At 33.5% G+C, this 22,700-nt stretch overlaps 1 protein-coding gene and 1 pseudogene across 1 annotated transcript; both read left to right on the forward strand.

The window, feature by feature from the left end:
* The first annotated feature begins 2,884 nt into the window (after positions 1–2,884).
* On the forward strand, positions 2,885–4,910 carry LOC133175077 (uncharacterized). The gene has a single exon (XM_061310199.1). The coding sequence runs from the start codon at positions 2,958–2,960 to the stop codon at positions 4,908–4,910; it is 1,953 nt and encodes a 650-aa protein (XP_061166183.1). The 5' UTR covers positions 2,885–2,957.
* Positions 4,911–19,813: 14,903 nt separating this feature from the next.
* Positions 19,814–21,836, forward strand: LOC133174892 (uncharacterized; annotated as a pseudogene).
* The last annotated feature ends 864 nt before the right edge of the window (positions 21,837–22,700 follow it).

Below are 22,700 nucleotides of genomic sequence, written 5' to 3' on the forward strand. Positions count from 1 at the left end.
TGTTTCCATAGTTAGATTGATTAAAAAAGAATTAAACTCTGTCTGCTAATTAAATGCGGAATCGGTAAATAAATCAGTTATTGTTTTAAAATTCTAATATGTTTGAAACGTGATTGATTTAAATTGTGTAATTTACAGGAAAGTCCTATTTTTATATAAAGTAATAAAACAAATAGAAAAACGTTTTAATTTAGGTAGTCTGAACTTATAAAAAAAAATACGCCATATATGACTTTATGTACAATTGCCAATGCAAATTCAGTTTGATAAAATAACTAATCTGTGGAACTTCTCATTCTTAAACATTTCCGTGTACTGTCATGAACCCAACTCTCAGTTATTGTACTATCGCAGAATTTTGAGAAACCGCCTTCACTCTCCATTTTCATACACAACAAAACACTTAGGTATGTTGCACTTTGCCACTAATGTGACTTTAATTATAGAAATTACTTGTAATTAATTATGTAATAATCGGTCAAGAAATCCATAAAATTATTAATTAACTTCTTATTATCTGTATCAAAAATTCACAACAGAATGAAGCCGAATTATGAATATGATTGATATGTAAACAGTGATTACCTAATATGTGGCGTAATTGATTACATAATATATAAAACCTTCTTGTGGTCTGAAACCGAAAACTACCTAAAACAAATTCAAAACAAAGATATAGACAGAATTGGACTTCATCAAAAAAGGAAAAGGTGGCGGGGTGGAGGCGGCTTAAAATAATTTGAAGCTATCCAACACACATGTACTTTTCACGGCGTCCTAACAGAAACTGAAAAACGACGCTATCTGGACGACCGGGTCCAGAATTTTACCGCGCATGATTTTCATTGGGCATATACTAAATATTTTCATTTCCAAGAATCACTTGCATTTGCCTCTCCTAATTTGGACTCGTCAAAAACTTCCAAGGATAATGCAAGCGCGATAACTCTAATTATACGCAGAGCATTCCAATGTACATAGAATTTTTTAAGTAAAACTTAAAATTCATTTAAATAATTCTTACGAATACTTCTCAGTAGTTAGATTTTTTTTTTTACAGACATTATACAAAATATATTTAAAATGAATAAAGCATCCCCCCAACATTGAAAAGGCGCACCCTTGTCCCATCTTCCACCTTTTGTTGCAGTATGGTACGTCAAATTATCTCATGGATGGGAATGTATTATAATATAAAATATGTTTGTCGTAAAGTTGTAATCCCTCCTTCCAAGAAATGAAAATATTGAGTTTGGATAGCCCCTTTTTTCCCCTTGTCAGAGATTGTTCAGATAAGTCGTCGATTTATTTTTCTGTCCTCCACCCCCCTCCCTATTTTATCAAAAGCAATACTACTGTAATAGCTGAGAAAATAATGTAACATTCCACGTTTACTTTGTGACATTAATGAAGCCAAAGAGCTGACATTTCAGGCTTTCTGGAAAGCCAGACTTGCTGTATCCTTTAAACTTGTAGCTTATGAAGATATGATTACTTAGTTTCATTGTGCATTGACCGATTGAAGAACAACGAGATCAAAACTGAAAATTAAAATACAGAGAGTGTTTATCTTTAAATGTTGTAGTTTTATCTTCTTCTTTTTTAAATATATACACTGTAATTGAACTGTCTGTATGAAAGGTCATTCTTGTTAAGCATTATGATGAAAATGTGACATTTAATAAACCTTGTTAACTCGAGATGTGAGTTTAACTACATAGATTTCCAATTATATGTTTAAATTATGTTGGCATTGAATTAACATAGTTACATTCAATTACCATGGGGTTCTTTGTTAGCAATGATTATGTTTTCTTTTGACTGTTATAACAAATACTTTTTCTTAATGATATATGTACTAATAAATAAATACACTGTTAATGATATCATTTATTTCTAGCTTGCACTTTTCTTCAACTGTTGTTAATATGGTGCTAACCACCACGGCTGTACAAAACAGGACATTTTAAGTAATTCAGGGTACAATGCTGAGTTGACTAATCCTGGCTTTAATTTGCTGTTCTTGAGAATATTTTAAAAGATTTTTCCTATGAATTCCTATGTAAAACTTTGATTGTCCATTGTGGCCCCACCCTACCTTTAGGAGTCGTGATTTGAATGAACCTGAATTTACACTATGTAAAGAAGGTTTAACATAAGTTTTATAAGCAATGTATTACTCTAAAAAAGCCTACACTTTCTGAATGAATACATTTTGTTGACCATTTTAACTTTACATATACACATGGCACAAAACAGTCTTAAAATTTTCTTATCCCCTAGACTCCTGCCTCTGAAATGTTTTTTTTTCATCACTGCACAATTCAGTAAATCTTAAGTAACCAATTAATGGCAAATTTGTACCCTCCTTAAAAAAACCCTGAGATTTCAGGATTCTTCCCTGTTTATGATAGCTAGATCATAAAGATATTGCTATATATAAAATCAGTGGTAGTGGATTTCTCTGTACTAATTATAGCATCGGAAACTTTTAGAAGTACTTCCGTCAAATTTTTAAGTTTTCCTTGAAAAGATAAACATGGACTATTTTAGATCGTCACAAATGTAAGTTTTAATGACAGCAATATTTACTATTCTTAATCTGCCTGAATCAGTATATTTTGTTGAAATCTGTTTTAATAGTTTATGAGACATGGCACAAAACAATTAATATTCTTACATTAAAGTTTAGTTTCCTCCATTAATAATCAATAAAAAGGTTAAGAAAACAACGAATTAAATAATGCATATAAAACATTTTTTAAATAGAGAATTACACCCAAAGTTTTAAAGTAAAAATATAAACTAAGTTAATGATGATGATGATTGTTACTAAATAAGCATATCATACAAGATATATATAAAATACTCCTTTAATTCTTGCCAGCAGGACAGCCGTACAGCAAATATCAGAGTCAGTGTTTGTGGGACTGTGTCATAAAGTGGGTACCTCACAAATGCTGGCCATGAGGAGAGATGTGATGGACATCAGGGATAAGGTGGAAAATCAAATGACAACAAATTATGGGTACAGTGAGATGGTGAGTGGAAGCCGCAGAGAAGGATTCAGACTGAAAGAATCAGATATAGATTTTATGTACTGGCCAAATAATTACAGTGTGATCTGGGAATTATCTCAGTCTCAGTATTACAACACACACAGACAAACACTGATCCTCTGTGACTGTTCTAATAGTCCACCAGGATTCACTTTGTTATATTTACTCTCACCAAGAATGAATAGAGAAATTCAGAGAGCTTGTGTTAGAATGTATAACAGACATTATATATCTAGTTCTATACACAGACAGATCATGTGTCTTCTATCATCAATTTATTCCACTCAACATGGACCCTGTGCCAGTGGAACGGTTGGATCAATAGAATATGATTATACGTGCTGTTTTGCTTGTGACTTTTGGCCTCCATCTGCCTCCTCATGGATAGACAGATGTCACTCATGGCCCCAGCCTCATGTTGTTGATGATATAGTGAAAAATGGATGTCACTTTGTAGCAATTGGAAATAAGTTAGGAAGTCATGAAGACCATGAATGGAGAATTTCTTTCTCTCTGGCAGAACACAAACTTGTGTATGCAATGAACCACTGTCAATTCTTAACTTATGGCTTGCTTAAATTGTTCTTAACAGAAATAATAAACAATGGAGTAGGTGATGATGATAAATTACTGTGTTCCTATCACATGAAGACAGCAGTTTTCTGTGTGATTCAACAAAATACATTACCTCATTGGTGTCCACAAAATCTCCTGGGTGGTTTCTGGGTCTGTTTTAAACTCATACTCAAATGGGCGTATGAGGGGGTCTGTCCTAACTTTTTCATTCCAGAAAATAACATGTTTCTGAGTAAAATTCATGGCAAAAATCAACATCAATTATTTGTGAGATTGTATAGGTTGTATGAGAAGGGTTTAGCATTCCTGCTACACAGTCCCTCCATAAGGTCTTATATTATAAATGTCCTTTTTAATCCCAGACTCTCCATCTGTACAGATGAACATACTCTGATTTCTGAGACTGAGTTTGATGTAAATCTATATGAGGAAATACAAAAACATGACACATATTCAAAATTCAACATACAAAGTTGTACGAGATATCTACATGCAGTAGAACAGATGATGGGTTCACCCCTCCTGACACAGTATCAAGTCCTTGTGCTACAGAAACTTACAGCTGGTGTCCTTCAGAAAACAGCTTTTATATTATACATGGAAACTTGCACACAGGAAAACAAACTGAGGTATAGAGCTGACAAAATCTCCTGTCACATGCTGAAATTAGCAGCCAAATTTGGTTGTATTACTGACATGATGTATATAGCCAAGTATTATTACAAGACACTTAGATACATGGAAGCTTTATCTATTATAGAGATGATCAAGGTCAAGTTAGCACAGCCGTATGTGATGTATAGGTTTAATGTAGATACAGAGATGTATACTGAAGCTGTAGAGGAGCGGTCCTGGTCTACAAAGATGAGACAGGCTGTAGCATGGTATATCAAACTTGACAATAGAATCCATTACATCAGTGAATTGATACCGGAACAACAGTCCGCTCTACAGAACAGATCCCTTGTATTATTTATCCCACGCTTGATACTGTTTTACATGCTAGAGATCTTGTGCTACAGACATTTAGACAGAATGATAGCACAAACAGCTCTAGATGATCTACAAACCCTAGTTCACTACGAACAGGGACAGCTTATATCTATACATCTCAGAGACGTATCGTGGCAGATTCTGGGGATCTGTCAACAGGTGACAGGGAACCTCCAGGCTGCTCTATACTCATACCAACAATCTCTCAGACAAATACCATTCAGCAAAATACGCACATCTACAGAAATGAGAATACACGAAGTCTGTCTACAAAATCAATAAATTAGTAATATAAATGTTAAGTATTTGTAGTACCGTTCACCTGTTAGAGTTTATAACCTTGATCATGTACATTGTATTTTTTTAGGAAGATGTAAATCAATGCAAAATGAAAAAAAGTTGAAGTTTCTAAGCTTTAAAAAAAAAACAAAACAAAACAAAACAAACAAACCCAAAAAAAAACAAAACAAAACAAAACAAAAAAACAAACAAACAAACAAACAAACAAAAAAGAACAACAACAACAATTATCAGAGTACATATTATTATAGTTATACATGTATTGTATTTTGTTATATTTTTTATTATTAGGAGGTAGTTGTGAAATTAAATCATACAAATAAACAATATATTTTTTTCAATGTGTACCTGGAACAATGTAACATGAATAAAGAAATAAAGTTCACGTTTTAATGAATGTTGCAGAATAACCTCTGAGATAAGAAACTTTGTTTGAAAAGAAAATCTGAGGCATTAACCAATAGAGCCCAGCCCAGAACCAGAACACTTCACCAAGCAGAATATCGAAAATCTTTTAAAAATACCCTTGCTTATAACAACTTGCCTCCTAGATGGAAAGATGCAGAGAAGATATCCAATTAAATGTTGTATTTTTACTTTAAATGTAACGAAGCCAATAAAGGAGTTTCCTCCCCTGACCAGATGGCAGGAAGTTCCTTCAGTTCGATCAGTACGTACTGGTCCCTGCTGACAAAGCAGGTAACAACATTGTCTTTGTTTGTAAGGCTCATTATATAAATTGTATTTTAGAGGAACTGAGATTTAATTATACAAGTGGAATTCCAACTTATACCCATAGTTCCCTTTCTAAGGAGGAAATTCTTCAAAATCAAATGTCAGTTTTGAATATTTTTAATATTCCCAACAACCAAAATGAATTTGAATTACCATATCTATATTGGATTCCGAAACTTCATAAAAATTCTTACGAACAGAGACATAGCGGGTTCCAGTAAATGTTCTACCAAGCCTCTTTCTTTACTTTTCACTAAGATATCAACAGTAGTGAAAAGAAGAAACTTCAAGAGTACTGTGGAACAATATATTCGAGAAGTGGTGTAAATCAGATGTGGATGCTAAAAAATTCTAAGGAACTTTTGGAACATTTGAAATCACAAAATTTTACCAAAATCATCAACATAAAAACTTAGGACTTTTCAACTTTATATACAGCTATCCCCCACGATAAATCAAAGTCCAGACTTAATTTCTGACATCGTTGACAGCTGCTTTTTCAATAAAAAATTTATTTACTTTGTCATTGGTCATTTGCAAAAACAATCTAAAGTTGACATTAAAAAGATGCTCGAGTTTCTGATTGACAATATCTACGTGGTTTTTGGAGACCAGGTCTTCCAACAATCTATTGGAATTCCCATGTGTACCAATAGCGCCCCGTTATTAGCAGACCTTCTTTTGTATTCATATGAAACAGAATTTGTTCAAAATCTTTTACGTGAAAAGAAGAAAACACTTGCTGTGGCCTTCAACTCGACATTTAGATATATCGACGACGTATTCTCAATTAACGATGGTTATTTCCATTCTTATGTCGACACGATATATCCCGTTGAGCTTGAGATACAAGATACCACAGAGTCTGATACATCTGTATCATATTTGGATATTTTATTAGAAAAAACGTTAATGGTAATCTAACAACCAAGCTTTATGATAAATGTGATGACTTTAACTTTTCAATCGTCAACTTCCCTTACTTATGCAGCAATATACCCTTATCACCTGCATATGGGGTTTATATTTCTCAGTTGATTCGATACGCCAGAGCATGCTCTACGTATGAACAATTTCTAAAACGGGCTAAGTTTAAGTACAAACAAGTTGATGAAACAAGAATATCAGCAGTCTCGTTTAAAGTCATCATTTCGTAAATTCTATGGTCGATACAATGACCTTGTTAGCAAATACGAGGGGTGATCAAAAAGTTCGCGAACTAATTGAATAACTTCCTTAAAAGAAATAAAATGAGGTTTCACTGTTCATTATTTTTTAAAGTAGTCCTCTCCTCTTTTAATGCTCATCTGCCATTGTTCTACCCATGCGCGAATCACGTGATACAGGCGGTCACGTGACATGATTCGTAGCGGTCTGTTCACAGAAGCTATGAGATTTTTCTGAGTCTTATATTTCTTACCATGCAATTAATTTTTTATAAGAAGAACAGACCATCTGTCAGAAATGGCCAAATCTCGTTAATAGGATGGGTGGATAAGGATATCCCTTCCCAGAATTACCATGGTGACCATCACAACCCGAGTCCTCTGTCTCGAGAGCGTCGTTTATCCAATGTGGAAAACGTATGGGCGCCTTTTATTTTTTTCATATCTCATATGTTTAAAGTCTAAAGTAAAAGATATTTTAGGAATTTTATAATTATATTATTGCTCAGATATTCAACAATTTTTCTTAATGTAACTTGGCGATCTTTCAAAATAAATTGCTCAACTAAGAACACATCTTTTTACCGGCTTGCTTTCTCTGGTCAACAGAACAAACATAATTATTAACCATCTCCCTGCCTTCATTAAAACATTCAATCCAATTAATGATTGAACTTCTGGTAAGTCTTTTATCTTCATAGACCTTGTACAAATTATCATATTCTACTGCAAAGGAATTTCCGAGATATACGTTAAAATTTACAGCCGTTCGTTGCTCGAGTACGACTGAGTCAACCATTTTTTGTCACAAGTGACCTACACACTGACGTCATTTTTACACTGTGACGTCACAAACACGAAGCAAAACATTATTTATAGAACATGTGTATGACTATATGTGTGCTAAATATTATGCTGATCTGTATTGTGATTTTTCAAATATCGAGATAGTTCGCAAACTTTTGGATCACCCCTCGTACATCCCATCATTATGTCAAATGCTGACAGACATTTTTATGCCCTTGGATCGAAAGATCCCGGGAATATATTGTTTTTTCCTGTCTCTCTGTTTGTCTGTTTGTCTCTCTGTTGTCAACTTTAACCTTGCCCATGACTTTTGATTGGTTGGAGCTATGACTTTCAATATTTCACATGTGTATTCCTGACAAGACCTTTCTTTGGGTACCATCAAATTTGACCTTTTGACCTTGGATTTTGACCCACTTTTGTTAAATTTTATGAGACTTTAACTTTGGCCATAACTTCTGATCAGTTGGTGCTTTGGGTTTCAAACTTCACATGTGTATTCTTTGTGAAAAGGCCTTTCTTTGGATACCAACAACTTTGACCTTTTCACCTTGACCTTGGAGTTTGACCTACTTTTGAAAAACTTTAACCTTGGCCATAACTTTTGAAAGGTTGGAGCTAGGGCTTTCATACTTTACACATGTAATCCTTGTGACAGGACCTTCCTTCGGATACCAATCACTTTGACCTTTTGCCATTGACCTAGAAGTTTGACCTACTTTTGAAAAACTTTAACCATGGCCATAACTTTTGAATAGTTGGTGCTAGTTGGTGGGACTTTCATACTTCACATATGTAAACCTTGAACCTTGTGACAAGACCTTCCTTTGGATATCAACCACTTTCTTTGGGTACCAACATTTTTTATCTTTTGGCCTGGATTTTGACTTGCATATGAGAAATTTTAACCTTCGCCATAAGCTGCCATACGGGGGCATCAGTGTTTTACAAACACATCTTGTTCATTCCAATTTTTAGGCAATTATTTACATACTGAATTGTCGACGGATTTTTTTCGCTATTTCCCGATCATGACAAGGATCACACGGCGGATGTGACCAATCAGCAGGGGATGCTCACTCTTCCATGGCACCTGATCCCACCTCTGATGTTTTAGAGGTCCGTGTTTGCTCTGCTCCTATTTTCTAATATTTAATAGACTTTTGAGCTCGAATACTGTTCGTTATCTCCACATATCCCCTCATTATCTCCATATCTTCGTGTTCCCGAAACAACCAGCGGTTAAACATGAAGATGAAGGTCTGCTCAGTGAACACATTTGTAAACCTGGCCTCGTTAACTTTCCATGAGGGCTTCTTTGACGGAGATTTGGGAATTAGCTCGAAACGAATCTTGTAGAACTTTCCCTGGCTTTTGCTGGTTCCATTTCTTCCTCCTCATCCACCTCAGCAATGCTAGGCGTCTTCCTCGTTCCCTGACAATCAACATGGCGGGATCAATCAAACATTAATTACCTAGATATTCCTTTAACTGTTGTATTTTTGTGTACATTTTATGCAGAAGCAAGGAAAATAATGAAAGACTTCGTTGATTAGCGTTGACATTTTGCTGATGAATATCACTTCTACAACAAAAAATTCTTCGAACAATTTTAGATTGTCTCCCTTACACTGTGAAATTATAATTTTTATTAATAACAATGTGACAAAATATCAAAGACTGTAATTCTGAAGGTTGGAAAGTTAAGGTAATTAAGTTAAGGGGGCGTCTGGGGTTTTATTGTGTGAAAACTATAACATAAAAACTCTGTAATTTTAAATCGTATGTAATTTACAATGACTTCAGTATATATGCCAAGTTTAGGGAAAATCTGTCTTCTGGATATTTTTTAGGGATTGTCTCAAAATACAGGAGTATTTACTTTAAGGTTATATGTTGGAAAGTGTTAGTTTTTCACACTTCAAAGCAAATTTTACAAATTCTACAGTAGACTTTGTGCTCAAACTATAATATATGATGAGTAAGAGTAATACATTATATTGTACATTATATGTAAGAAACACAAAATTATATTGTCTGCAGTGAGATTCGAGCCCGTGACGTAAGGATCAAAGCCTTACTCTGCGACTCTGGAGCAGACGCTCTAGATAACCACTGCACCACGCGGGCGACCTGATACAGGGAGGTGAAGAAAATCACAACTCCTCTGGGTCGTAACAAACCCTAGCTAAAAAAGAACAAAAGTCATTACAGCTACAGTGTTATCCAAGTGGCCTGGATTCTAATTAGTGATCATTATTCGCTATAAAATTAAGACCTATACATACTCTAAAAATCCATCTCATTTATTAAATTTCCATTGAGAAACATTTCCTATTTGTTTTCATTGATAATTGGTTTTTCAAACATGAACATCAACAATAATATTAAAGAATTTACACATGTAGACTTCTACAAATTAATTAAGCATTAATAAAGAGTTTCTAGAGTACTGTAAACCAACTTTTATTCACTTGCGAGAAATATCCGCCAGTTTCACGACCTACTTTAACTCGAGAATATTAATTGCCGCGACCAATTATATTGCTTTGTATTTGTAGAGAGTGTTTCCTCAGTGACGAAAATTAATTGTCGCGGATTGATTTTAAACGGGTTAAGCGCGAATAAAAGATGACGCGAGTAAAAGTTGGTTTACAGAATTAAAAAAAAAAACAATAAAAACAATACAACCCACCTTGCAGTACACATAGAACCTCCTGGTCTTTTCTTTGTCGAATATCCCTCTGACATCCTCTGGGTGCCCATCTTCACCGAAAGGCAGAAATTGTAGCGGGTTCTTCACAGAGTTAAACGAAACTCAAACTCTCTGAACCATTAGTCTGAATTCAAGGTATGGACCACTGCCCTTCCACATTGTTACATCAAATAAATGACTGTACTGTAAACGCGTAAGTAAAATAAGTTTGAATCTTTTTTTATCTAAAGGTAATTATTGCTCATATATTTTAGATGAACATTTTCAGAAATAAATGATCAAAGCTCATTGGATGAGGATTGATAAAAACAGACGGAGTGAATTAGGAAATTAACCATTCACTCAAAGCGATGTTTCATTGAATTTTTTCAGAAAATAAACTGACTTTAATCTTTATTAAGTAAGTTTCAGTTAAATGGGAATCAAGCCTTATGTTTCTCTGTACTTGTTTGTTTATTAAACATACTCTGGGAGGAACACATTTTTGTTTTGTAGAGATTTGCCTGGCTTACATGTACACACTTGACTATTTTTCAGTTGTCAATGGAGATAAACAAGTTTGGGTCAAGGACAATGTTGAACATTCTGACCATGACCTTCCTTTGTACTATGTTAAACACGGTTATATTTATTTTACGCTACATAATGAAATACAGACAAGTTATATGTAACATGCATTTTTCTGTATTTTTATCAATGCAATAAGGTTTCATTATGTAATCATAAAATTAAATTAATCAGATACTTATATTAGTGAATGATGTACAATTTTACGCATGCTACTTAATTGGAAGTTATCATGTTAAAATAGGTTAAGCATTAATACATGATTTGAATCAAATGATTATGCATCAGTTCTGAGATTAAACCTATAAATCGTATGTACATGTCCTTCGAGAAAATCTCCCTTTTTCTTAAATCTCAAAAACTTTCCTGGAAATAATGCGACTGTAACTGAGAAAAATTCCTAACTTAACCACATGGTGTACAATTCTTTGTAAAAATAAAAGAAATATCATTACTTCTATATTTGTTTTTTTTTACTTAAATTCTAATTAAGCTATTTTACACACTTTATTTTGTATCACATAAAATTCCCGAAGAAATGTTTGATAAAATAATTTTGATGTAGCGTTACCTCCCTTTACAGTAAATTAAAAATAGAGACTTACATTAACTAAAGCTAATATATATAGCATCATAGCTACTTCCTTTAATTAAAAAAGAATCTACAGACCAAATTGTCTATTGTCTATCCTTACACTTGTATCACACAGCAATAATAAATCATAGGGTAAACCATAGCTTTATTTCATGATCTCTAAGAAATGACATAACAACGAGGCATGCTTGATAGTGTGTTTATTTACATTATTAATGCCACTTAATAGAACAGGTTCTGACAAATTTCTTGTCGTATTTTATTAACAGTTTGGAATTTTTACCAATCTCTTCTTCATTATAATCAGCTTGTTCAAAGAATTAAGATCTTGAATATAATATCTTCGAATAATTACAACAAGTTTAAAAAATAGTTACTGTGTGTTTATTTATTAATTAGGAATGTTTACATCATGCATTAAAAAAGTGACTCCACACTACTATCAGATTAGAATAGGTGTATCATTGTAATGGTATACACATAGTTAAATATAAAATAATGAAGATTTCTGGACTAGATATAATGTAAAACAAGGCTTTACTGATTTACTATACTGTATAAAAGTTTCTTCCAAGTATCCTTGGTCGCCCGCGTGGCTCAGTGGTTAGAGCGTCTGCTCTAGAGTCGCGAAGTAAGGAGTTGATCCTTACGTCGCGGGTTCGAATCCCACTGTGGGACGTGGAGGCCGGTCCTTCGGATGAGACCGTGTAAACCGAGGTCCCGTGTCGCAGTAGGTGCTGGCACGAAAAAGATCCCTCACTGCTCAATGGCCGTAAGTGCCGAGTATAGGACAAAATTTGCAGCTCTCCACCGGCAATAGTGGCGTCTCCATATGAGTGAAAAATTCTCGAGAGAGACGTTAAACAACATACAATCAATCAATCAATCAATCCAAGTACCTTTGTACCTGATAAGAACTTTTATCATATTAAAAGAATTATCATAAAACAAAATTTATTACAATAACAGGTTTCAGATTAAATGGAATCACAAAGTGAAAATATTACTAGACAAATTAGTAATGGTTCCCCTATTATCTTTCATTGTGGATAATATCCTTAACATTCATTACTTAGCAGAAATAATACTACAAACAACTGTTTCTGACATACCAGCTTCTAAATAATCAAAGTTTATTAGTATAAATAAATGTGAAATTTTTAAAGAATGGTTAACATGTGGGTCCTATATTCTTTTTACTCAAAATACGTTAAAAACATTGAAATAAAATCACCTTCAACATTCCAATTTCTAAACTTTATTAAATATATGTGGCATACAAGATTATTAACATAAAAATGACCAATAATTTTACACAGGAAATAAAAATAGATTGAAGAAGACAACAATGCTAAATGTAGATTGGTGGTCAAAGTTAATAAGATATTGTATAAAAATATAAATCAGAAAATAGTTTTTTTTTTTTTTTTTTTTTTTTAAAAAATCCAATCACAGTCATTTTGATTATCACAGAAAGATGTTGATATACAAAAACTGAAACTGAAAATTTTAATTGTGAATATAACTATGGCAAGTTGATGTTTCTGAAGGATTGAACTCGGTGTATTGGACATGACAGAAATATCATTTGGCACTAGTGTTTGCTAAGTATTGTGATATAGAACAAAGGATTGCATAGTGAAGCTCATACATAGAACCAGAGAATTACATGCTACTTCAGTGGCTTTATTCTGGTCCTCACTTTCAGTTTTGTTTGTTTCCTCACTTTCAGTTTTGTTCGAGTTCTCATTTTCAGTTATGTGTGTGTCCTCACTTTCAGTTTTGTTTTTGTCCTCACTTTCAGTTTTCTTTGTGTCCTTCCTTTCCGTTTTATTTTCTTCATTGCTATCCTCCGTAACTTCACTCTGGTCCTCATTTTTAGCTTTGCTTGTGTCCTCATTTCTTTTATCATTGTCTACATCATTGTCCTCAGTGATTTTATTCTGATTTCCACATTCTGTTTTGTGTATATCCTCACTTTCATTTTTATTCATGTCTACATCATTGTTCTCAGGTACACTATTCTTATTTCCCCTTTCTGTTTTTCTTCAATTCAACTTTTATTGTCCTCATTGATGGTATTCTGGTCCTCAATCTTGATTGTGTCCTCAGTCACTCCCTCACCCTGTATATTCTCTATACCCTCCTTAATCTCCTCTTCCTTGTTTGTATCATCAGTCACTTGATCCTCTTTTATTCCCTGACCCTCTATACTCCTCATGTCCTCCTTAATCTCCTCTTCCCTCCCCTGTTCCCCTCATTCCCTCTTGGAGTCTTCGCCATAAACAGTATTCAGGTTCTGATTCTGTAAGTTGGAGTTTTCCTTCTCCATCCTGTCCATGTAAGGCACCATAGTCCTCATCTTGTAACCAGCTGTTAAAAAATATTAACTATACAAAAACCTGATTGTCATGTGCTAGGAAGAAGGTATCGTTTGATCTTTATTGTGCACTTAAATCTAATGTATTAAAAAGTAATGAAATTGGCTTAAATATGAGTTGAGTATATGAATGTGGTAAATTATGAAAGAAAATAGCATAAAGGAGAACCATTTTTGAAATACGACGTCATTAATATTGGTACATTAAGATTTTAGCAAAAAAGCCTCAAAATGACTCATTTCAGGGGTTATTTCCCTGTTAACAATACAATGCTTTCTTTGGTTGTTAGTTAATGTTGCAGCTGTTGCAAAAAAAAAATAAATAAAAAAAATGCATAATTGATGGAAGAGCGGTTGCTAAAGGCTTGCTAAGTGGCGTTTACTGACTGATAAATGGCAATGGTTTTCATACGAAATAAAGGAAATACTATTCAATGGATGCAAATATTAAGAAAAAACAGTGTCAACATTCGGCGCCCACTTCAATTTAAAGATTATTCTGTAAAAATCACATGAATATTTCAAAATTTTTGTGGGCGATACATGTGCTCTGTATCATGTGAAAGAAAATTTCACTAAAAATTGATATTTTCTAAAACTTTTTAAGAAAATACCGGAAAATGCACAAGTTCATGACGTCACATTTAGCATTTAGGAGATCATATGGGAAAATGATTTGTATCTTCTTACTGCATAGAATTTCAATGATTCAGAAGTTAAAGGATGGATTTTAATACCTTATATCACTTCCATATTTTAAAAAAATGGAGGGTCAGATTTATATTAAAAATTTACCTTAAAATTATCTTTTACAACTCATCTGTATTTTCAACATTTCATGTTCCATGATAAAAGATATGTATTCATTATCGACTCCTTTATTTGTTTAAAGGGTAAAAATCCAATGGATAGAGTTTTCTACAGTGGCGGACATCACAGAGAGGATTTTAGCCGAAGTAGACCGAGTTCTCTACAGACCAAAAGTTACAACCATTATTTTAAACGCCCACTTTGATAAACACTACAGACCCAAAGATGGGTATGGGTTACGTACTCTGACAGCCACAGATTTACGTACCCTGAAAGGGTACGAGAGACTGGACCTAGAGAGAACAGCAGCAGATCTATGGGAAAAAATAGAACTAGAACATCTCAGGGCACTCAGTAAACCTCGAATACTCGCTCGACTAGAGCAAGAGCTAGAGGTTAAGAGACGGGAAAGACTCGAAAAACTTGACACGGTCAAAATACCTTAACTTCAGGGTGATATTTAGATCCTTTTTTAGAACTACGAAAGAAGCTCAGGTATAACTTTGATCTATGCAACCTGTATAGGTTAGTCATAATAACTCAAATTATGGAGATCAATATAACTAAAAATCAGAGAGATCAGTATAAATCACATTGAAAGGATGCCAGTTAGTTACCACAGTGAAGACAATGTACAGTCAAACCTCATTATCTCGAAATTCGGTGGGACCTAAAACTTAAAAACTTAATATTTTTAAATACTTAAAATATCTGAGTATTTGAGATTTCAAAGGCTAAGATCTAGTGGTTGGGACTTTGAATTCACTGCGACATATCGATAGTTTTCAATATTTCAGTGTTCGAGTGTTCGAACAGAATTTAGCAATTACCTACATAGAAAGCTTAGCATGTCTGCTTGGAATTTTACCTCGGACCAATTAAAGAACACTCCAGTGCTTCTTTTTTAATGTAGAGAAAACTCTCAGACTCAGGTCCAGTATGAGTAAACACCAGTTACATACACTTAAGCAAAAATTTAGAAAGGTAAAATTTATTCAAATGAATTCCTTATACAATATTGTTAACTTTTCAGTCTCTGCGTTTATCTCGAACACGGTACCTGGAGGAACTAGAACTCCACAAAATCAGACTGGCACGTAGAAATATGTACCTTTAACTCAGGTAAGTAATTTTAATTAGAACTTATTGTATTTTTTTTACTGTATAATTAATTAAGTGTTATAATCAAAATGTTTTCCCCTGTAATACATTTCATTTTTAGAAAATGAACATTAAATTCGTATAATTTATGTAGATAGTGCGCTTCACAACAATTTTTTTATGATTTATGATTTCAGAAATATTGTCTTGTAGGATGTAGATTGATGTTACTGTCTATAGTTTAATTTGTTGCATGTTTTTATTTTATAACATTGTATATGAAGAAAGAGCCAATAAAAATTTTAATTAACTCAAGTTAGCCTTCATAAATCTTTCTCATAATATATAAACATAAATATATTACATATTATATGCTGGTACCTGGTACTTTTACACGGGTTAAAACATGGTTTTACCAGCCAGAATATTTGATGGAGACAGATTCAATAACATACAAGTATTTTATTAAATTCCCTTCAACGAGGTCTATTTTTATATAAGTACATCCCGTTTCTAATAATTCTGTATCTATATAGGATTGTTTATTTCCCGAGTCTTCTTGTATACAAAATGTTTAAATGTTGCTTTATGTGCATATTGCTTTCTCAAAGCAACATAATTTCCATGTAAAATGTCAGAAGTCTACACTGTGCATTAAACTGGTCAACTAATATTCGATGATGCAGTAAAACATCCTTGTAGCAAAGTGCTGGGGACAAACTATATTAATTCAATCTCACTGTATTAAGATTATTGCATGCAGGCTTTAAAACAATAAGGGTAGAAAAACAATTTGGCGTAAGCATGTTTTACTGTAGATGGTGACAATTTTTTGTATCCAACCTAAGAATCTCCATTTATTACAGGCCTTAAATAAAATGATGCATGTTAACTACACAGACAATGTGGATAGATTTAGATGAGGACTGAGGACATGATATATAGTGGTGTAAAGTAGGCCTCCATCTTTGTAAGTCTGTCTGTCTGTGTATCATTACTGGTCTAGGACATGAAGGAGAATTTAGAATTACGAGTAATCACCTTTTGTCCAGTTGATAAACTTACTTTGAAATTCATATGTACTGATTTTAAGATTTCATTGTTTTTTTAATTGATATTATAGTTATTGTCAGTCCATATTGTCTGTTTTTATTACATTATCATTACCATAGCTTTAATTTGAGGACATTTGTTGCATAATATTGATAAATGGACTCAAATGTCATGTGATCATTAATTGTTAGTAGAAAAGATGTTTAAATGACCAATCATTGATCAGAACAGGATTGACCAATCAGTGATCAGAACATGGTCACATGGTACATATCCTATAAACTTGTAGCATACGAAAATGCGATTACACAGTTTCATTGTGCAATGACTGATTAAAGAACAACGAGATTAAAACTAAAAATCAAAATACAGATAATGTTAATTTTTAAATGAAGACTAGTTTTACCTACTTCTCTTTTAAATATATACACTGTATGAAAGCCTTCAAAGGTCATTCTTGTTAAGCATTATGATGAAAATGTGACATTTAATAAACTTTGTTAACTCAAGATGTGAGCTTAAACACCATAGATTTCTAGTTATATGTTTAAATTATGTGGGCATTGAATTAACATAGCTACATTCAATTACCATGGGGGTCTTTGTTAGCAATTATTATGTTTTCTTTTGACTGTTATATCAAATATTTTTTCTTAATAATATATGTATATGTACTAATAAATAAATACATTGTTAATGATATAATTCATTTCTAGCTTGCACTTTTGTTCAGCAGTTGTTAATTTGGTGCTTACCACCACAGCTGTACAACAAAGTACATTTTAAGTAATTCAGGGTACAATGTTGAGTTATTCTTCAAACTTACTTCTATCAATTACCTTGTTATTTAATGTATTTATTGCATCCTAATTGTTATCAATGGTTTACAGTGTTCTTTTTGCTATTTTTAATATCATACATCTATACAAATTTACCTTTTAGCATCTTTTCATTAGTTAGCAGCAGTAGAAATCAATTTTTATGAATTTCTACTGTCCAATTTAATTTCCTGTATAACAAGCACAGTCTAAGAGTATATTGCATTAGCAATACTAGTTCCCTGCCAGCATGCATAGTCTGGTTCCCCTTGAAAGTATTTATTTATAAAACATATCTGCTCAATGGTTAGAATTTCTATTCAATAATAGATAGCTTAAATGACAAAAAAGTTAAACATGCACTGTATGAAATCATAAATCTAAAGATTTTTCCTATGTAATATGCCTATGACCCCACCCTACCCCAAGGGATCATAATTTGCACAAACCTGAAACTACACTAATTTAGGGTGCTTCCATATAAATAAGACCAATCCTGGCTTTGCTGTTCTTGAGAAGATTTTTAAAGATTTTCCTATGTATTATTTAATATTCCTATGTAAACCTTTGTTCCTTCATTGTAACTCCACCCTACCTAGCTAGGAGGGTTATGATTGGAACAAATTTGAATCTACAGTCCTGAGGATGCTTTCGTATAAATTCGACCAATCATGGCTTTGCTGTTCTTGAGAAGAATTTAAAGATTTTTCCTATAAATTCCTGTGTAAAACTTTGTTCTTTCATTGTGGCCCTACCCTACCACCGGGGGTCATAATTTGCACAAACTTGAAACTATTCTACCTGAGGATGCTTCCATATAGATATGACCAATCATTGCTTTATATTGCTGTTCTTGAGAAGATTTTTTAAAAGATTTTTCCTATATATGAATTCCTGTGTAAAACTTTGATTGTCTGTTGTGGCCCCACTCTACCTTCGGGGGTCATTATTTGAATAAACTTGAATCTACACTATATAAAGGTTTAAAATAAGTTTTAATTTTTTTGGCCCAGTGGTTCTTGAGAAGATTTTTAAATGATACCACCAATTTTTACTAATTCTTAATTATCTCCCGTTGAAAGAGGGCGTGGAACTTCATTTGAACACATTTTAATTCCTTTCACCCAAGGATGCTTTGTGGCAAGGTTGGTTGAAATTGGCTCAGTGGTTCTGGAGAAGAAGTCGCAAATGTGAAAAGTTTACAGACGTACAGATCTAGACGGACTGCAGACAAAATGTGATCAGAAAAGCTCACTTGAGCTTTCAGCTCAGGCGAGCTTAAAAGGAGAGGTAATGTGATTAACTTTTCTGTACTTATTATGGTACCTGAAATTATTCAGATCGTATTGTAAAATGGATCCATTAGAATTTCACAAATACATGTATAAGTTTTAATGGCAGAATACATTACTCTAAAAATGCCTACACTATCTGAATCAATACATTTTGTTGACTATTCTATAACATTACATATACACATGGCACAAAACAGTCTTTAAATTTTCTTGTCCCCTAGACTTCTGCCTCTGAAATGTTTTTTTCATGACTGCACAATTCAGTTAATTTCAAGTTAACCAATTAATGGCATATTTTTACCCAGTGCCCTCCTTAAAAAACCTCTGAGATTTCAGGATTCTTCCCTGTTTATGGTAGCTAGATCATATAGATAATGCTATATACTAAAACAGTGGTAGTGGATTTCTCTATACTAATTATAGCATCGAAAACTTTTATAAGTACTTCCTTAAAAGTTTTAAGATTTCCTTGAAAAAATAAACATGGACTCTATTAGAACGTCACAAATGTAAGTTTTAATGACAGCAATACACTACTCTTAAACTGCCTTGTACACTATCTGAATCAATACATTTTGTTGACATCTATTTTAATAGTTTATAAGGCATGGCACAAAACAATTAATATTCTTACATTAAAGTTTAGTTTCCTCCATTAATAATTAATAAAAATATTGAGAACAATTAAATAATACATATAAAACATTTTTTAATAGAGAATTACACTCAAAGTTTTAAAGTAAAAATATGAATTAATGATGATGATGATTGTTACTAAATAGGCATATTATACAAGTTATATATAAAATTTTCCTTTAATCCTTGCCAGTAAGACAGCCCTATGGCGCATGTCAGAGTCAGTGTTTGTGGGTCTGTGTCATAAAGTGGGGACCTCACAACTGGTGGCCATGAGGAGAGAGGTGATGGACATCAGCCAAATGGTGGAAGATCAAGTGATGACAAGTGATGAGTTCCATGGATGATGAGTGGAAGTCGCAGAGAAGGATTCAGACTGGAAGGATCAGATTTCGACTTGATGTACTGGCCAAACAATCACCGTGTGATCTGGGAATTATCTCAGTCTCAGTATTACAACACACACAGACAAACACTGATCCTCTGTGACTGTTCTGATAGTCCACCAGGATTCACTTTGTTATATTTACTGTCACCAAGCATGATTAGAGACATTCAGAGAGCTTGTGTTAGAATGAATAACAGACATTATATATCTAGTTCTATATATAAATAGATCATGTGTTCTGAATCATCACCAACCAATGCCAGTCTACATGGACCCTGTGCCAGTGGAACAATTGGAACAATAGAATATGATCAAGCCTTCTGTTTTGTTTGTGACTTTTGGCCTACATCTGCCTCCTCATGGATAAATAGATGTCACTCATGGCCCCAGTCTCATGTTGTTGATGATATAGTAAAAAATGGATGTCACTTTGTGGCAATTGGACATAAGCTAGGAAGTCATGAAGACCATGAATGGAGAATTTCTTTCTCTCTGACAGAACAAAAACTTGTGTATGCAATGAATCACTGTCAATTCTTAACTTATGGCTTACTTAAATTGTTCTTAACAGAAAAAATTAACAATGGAGTAAGTGATGATGATAAATTACTGTGTTCCTATCACATGAAAACAGCAGTTTTCTGGGTGATTCAACAAAATACAATCCCTTATTGGTGTCCACAAAATCTCCTTGGGAGTTTCTGGGTCTGTTTTAAACTCATCCTCAAATGGGCGTATGAAGGGGTCTGTCCTAATTTTTTTTATTTTTATTCCAGGTAACAATATGTTTCTGAGTAAAATTCATGGTGAAGCACAACATCACTTATTTATTAGACTGTATGGGTTGTATGAGAAGGGTTTAGCATTTTTGCTACACAGTCCCTCCATTAGGTCTTGTATTATAAATGTCCTACATAACCCCAGACTCTCCATTTGTACAGATGAACATACTCTGATTTCTGAGACTGAGTTTGATATAAATCTTAATCGTGAAATAAACCTCAATGACACAGTATACAAACTGGACATACAAGGCTGTATGAGATATCAACATGCAACAGAACAGATAATAGGCTCATCCCTCCTGACACAGTTTCAAGTCCAAATGCTACAGAAACTTACAGCTTCTGTCTTTCAGCTAACAGCTTTTATGTTACACATGGAAACTTATACACATAAAAACAAACTGAGGTATAGAGCTGACCAAATCTCCTGTCACGTGCTGAAATTAGCAGCCAAGTTTGGTTGTATAACTGACAAGATGTACATAGCGATGTATTATTACAAGACACTTAGATACATGGAAGCTTTATCTATTATAGAGATGATCAAGGTCAAGTTAGTACAGCCATATGTGATATATAGGTCAAGTGAAGATACAAAGATGTATACTGAGGCTTTAGGGGGACAGTCCTGGTCTACAAAGAGGAGACAGGCTGTAGCAGTGGAAGTCAGACTTTGCAATCAAATCCATTACATCAGTGAATTGATACCAGTCTGCTCTACAGTACTACTGCCCTCCATTATGTGTCCCACCCTATATATTGTTATACATGTTAGAGATCTTGTGCTACAGACATGTAGACACAATGAGAGTACAAACAGCTCTAGATGATTTACAGACCCTTGTTCACTATGATCAGGGACAGCTTATACCTTTAGATCTCAGAGACATATCCTGGCAGATCCTGGGGATCTGTCAACAGGTTACAGGGAACCTGCAGGCTGCTCTATACTCATACCAACAATCTCTCAGGCAAGAACCGTTTAACAAAATACGCACAGCTACAGAAATTAGAATACACGAAGTAATTAGTAATATAAATGTTAACTATTTGTAGTACTGTTCACCTGAAAGAGTTTATAACCTTTATCTTGAACATTGTATTTTTTGAAGAAGATGTTAATCAATGCAAAATAAAAAAAATTGAACTTTCTAAGTTTTCAAAAAAAAAAAAAAAAAACAAAGAAAAAAACCAAAATAAAACAAACAAACAAACTAAAAAGAACAACAACAGTAATTATGAAATATGAAGATAACGAACAGTATTCAATCTCGAAAGTCCAATGAAACGATACAAATTTGAAGCAGAGCAAACACGGACCTCAAAATTTAGAGGTGGGATCAGGTGCCATGGAGGAGTGAGCATCCCCTGCCGACCGGTCTCACCTGCCATGTGCTCTTTGTCATGATCGGGTTATAACGGAGAAATCCGTAGACAGTTCAGTGTATAAATAATGACCTAACAATTAGTATGAAAAACGTCAGTCAGCATTTGACTCAATGATAGATTGTATGTGCTGACAAGGCCATCTGAGTATATGTATGATAGTTATACGTGTATTGTATTTTGTTGTGTTTTTTTATTATTAGGGTGTAGTTGTAAAATTAAATCATACAATTAAACAATATATTTTTTCAATGTGTACCAGGAACAATGTAACATGAATTAAGGAATAAAGTTCACGTTTTCATGAATGTAGCAGAATAACCTCTGAGATCGAGAAACTTTGTTTGAAATATAAAATCTGAGGCATTACTGAATAAAGCCCTGTCCAGCACCAGAACACTTTAGCAAGTAGAATATCAAAAATCTTTTAAAAATACCTCTGCATATAACAACAATATAATAACAAGAGAATTATGATGTTCATTTTGCTATTTGAAACAATTATTTTTTTATGTTTTTTTTTTTTACTCTGAA

This window comes from Saccostrea echinata, unplaced genomic scaffold (genome assembly GCF_033153115.1).
Source record: "Saccostrea echinata isolate AGI-Se365-2 ecotype Australia unplaced genomic scaffold, CSIRO_AGI_Sech_v1 ptg000060l, whole genome shotgun sequence".
Lineage (NCBI taxonomy): Eukaryota > Metazoa > Mollusca > Bivalvia > Ostreida > Ostreidae > Saccostrea > Saccostrea echinata.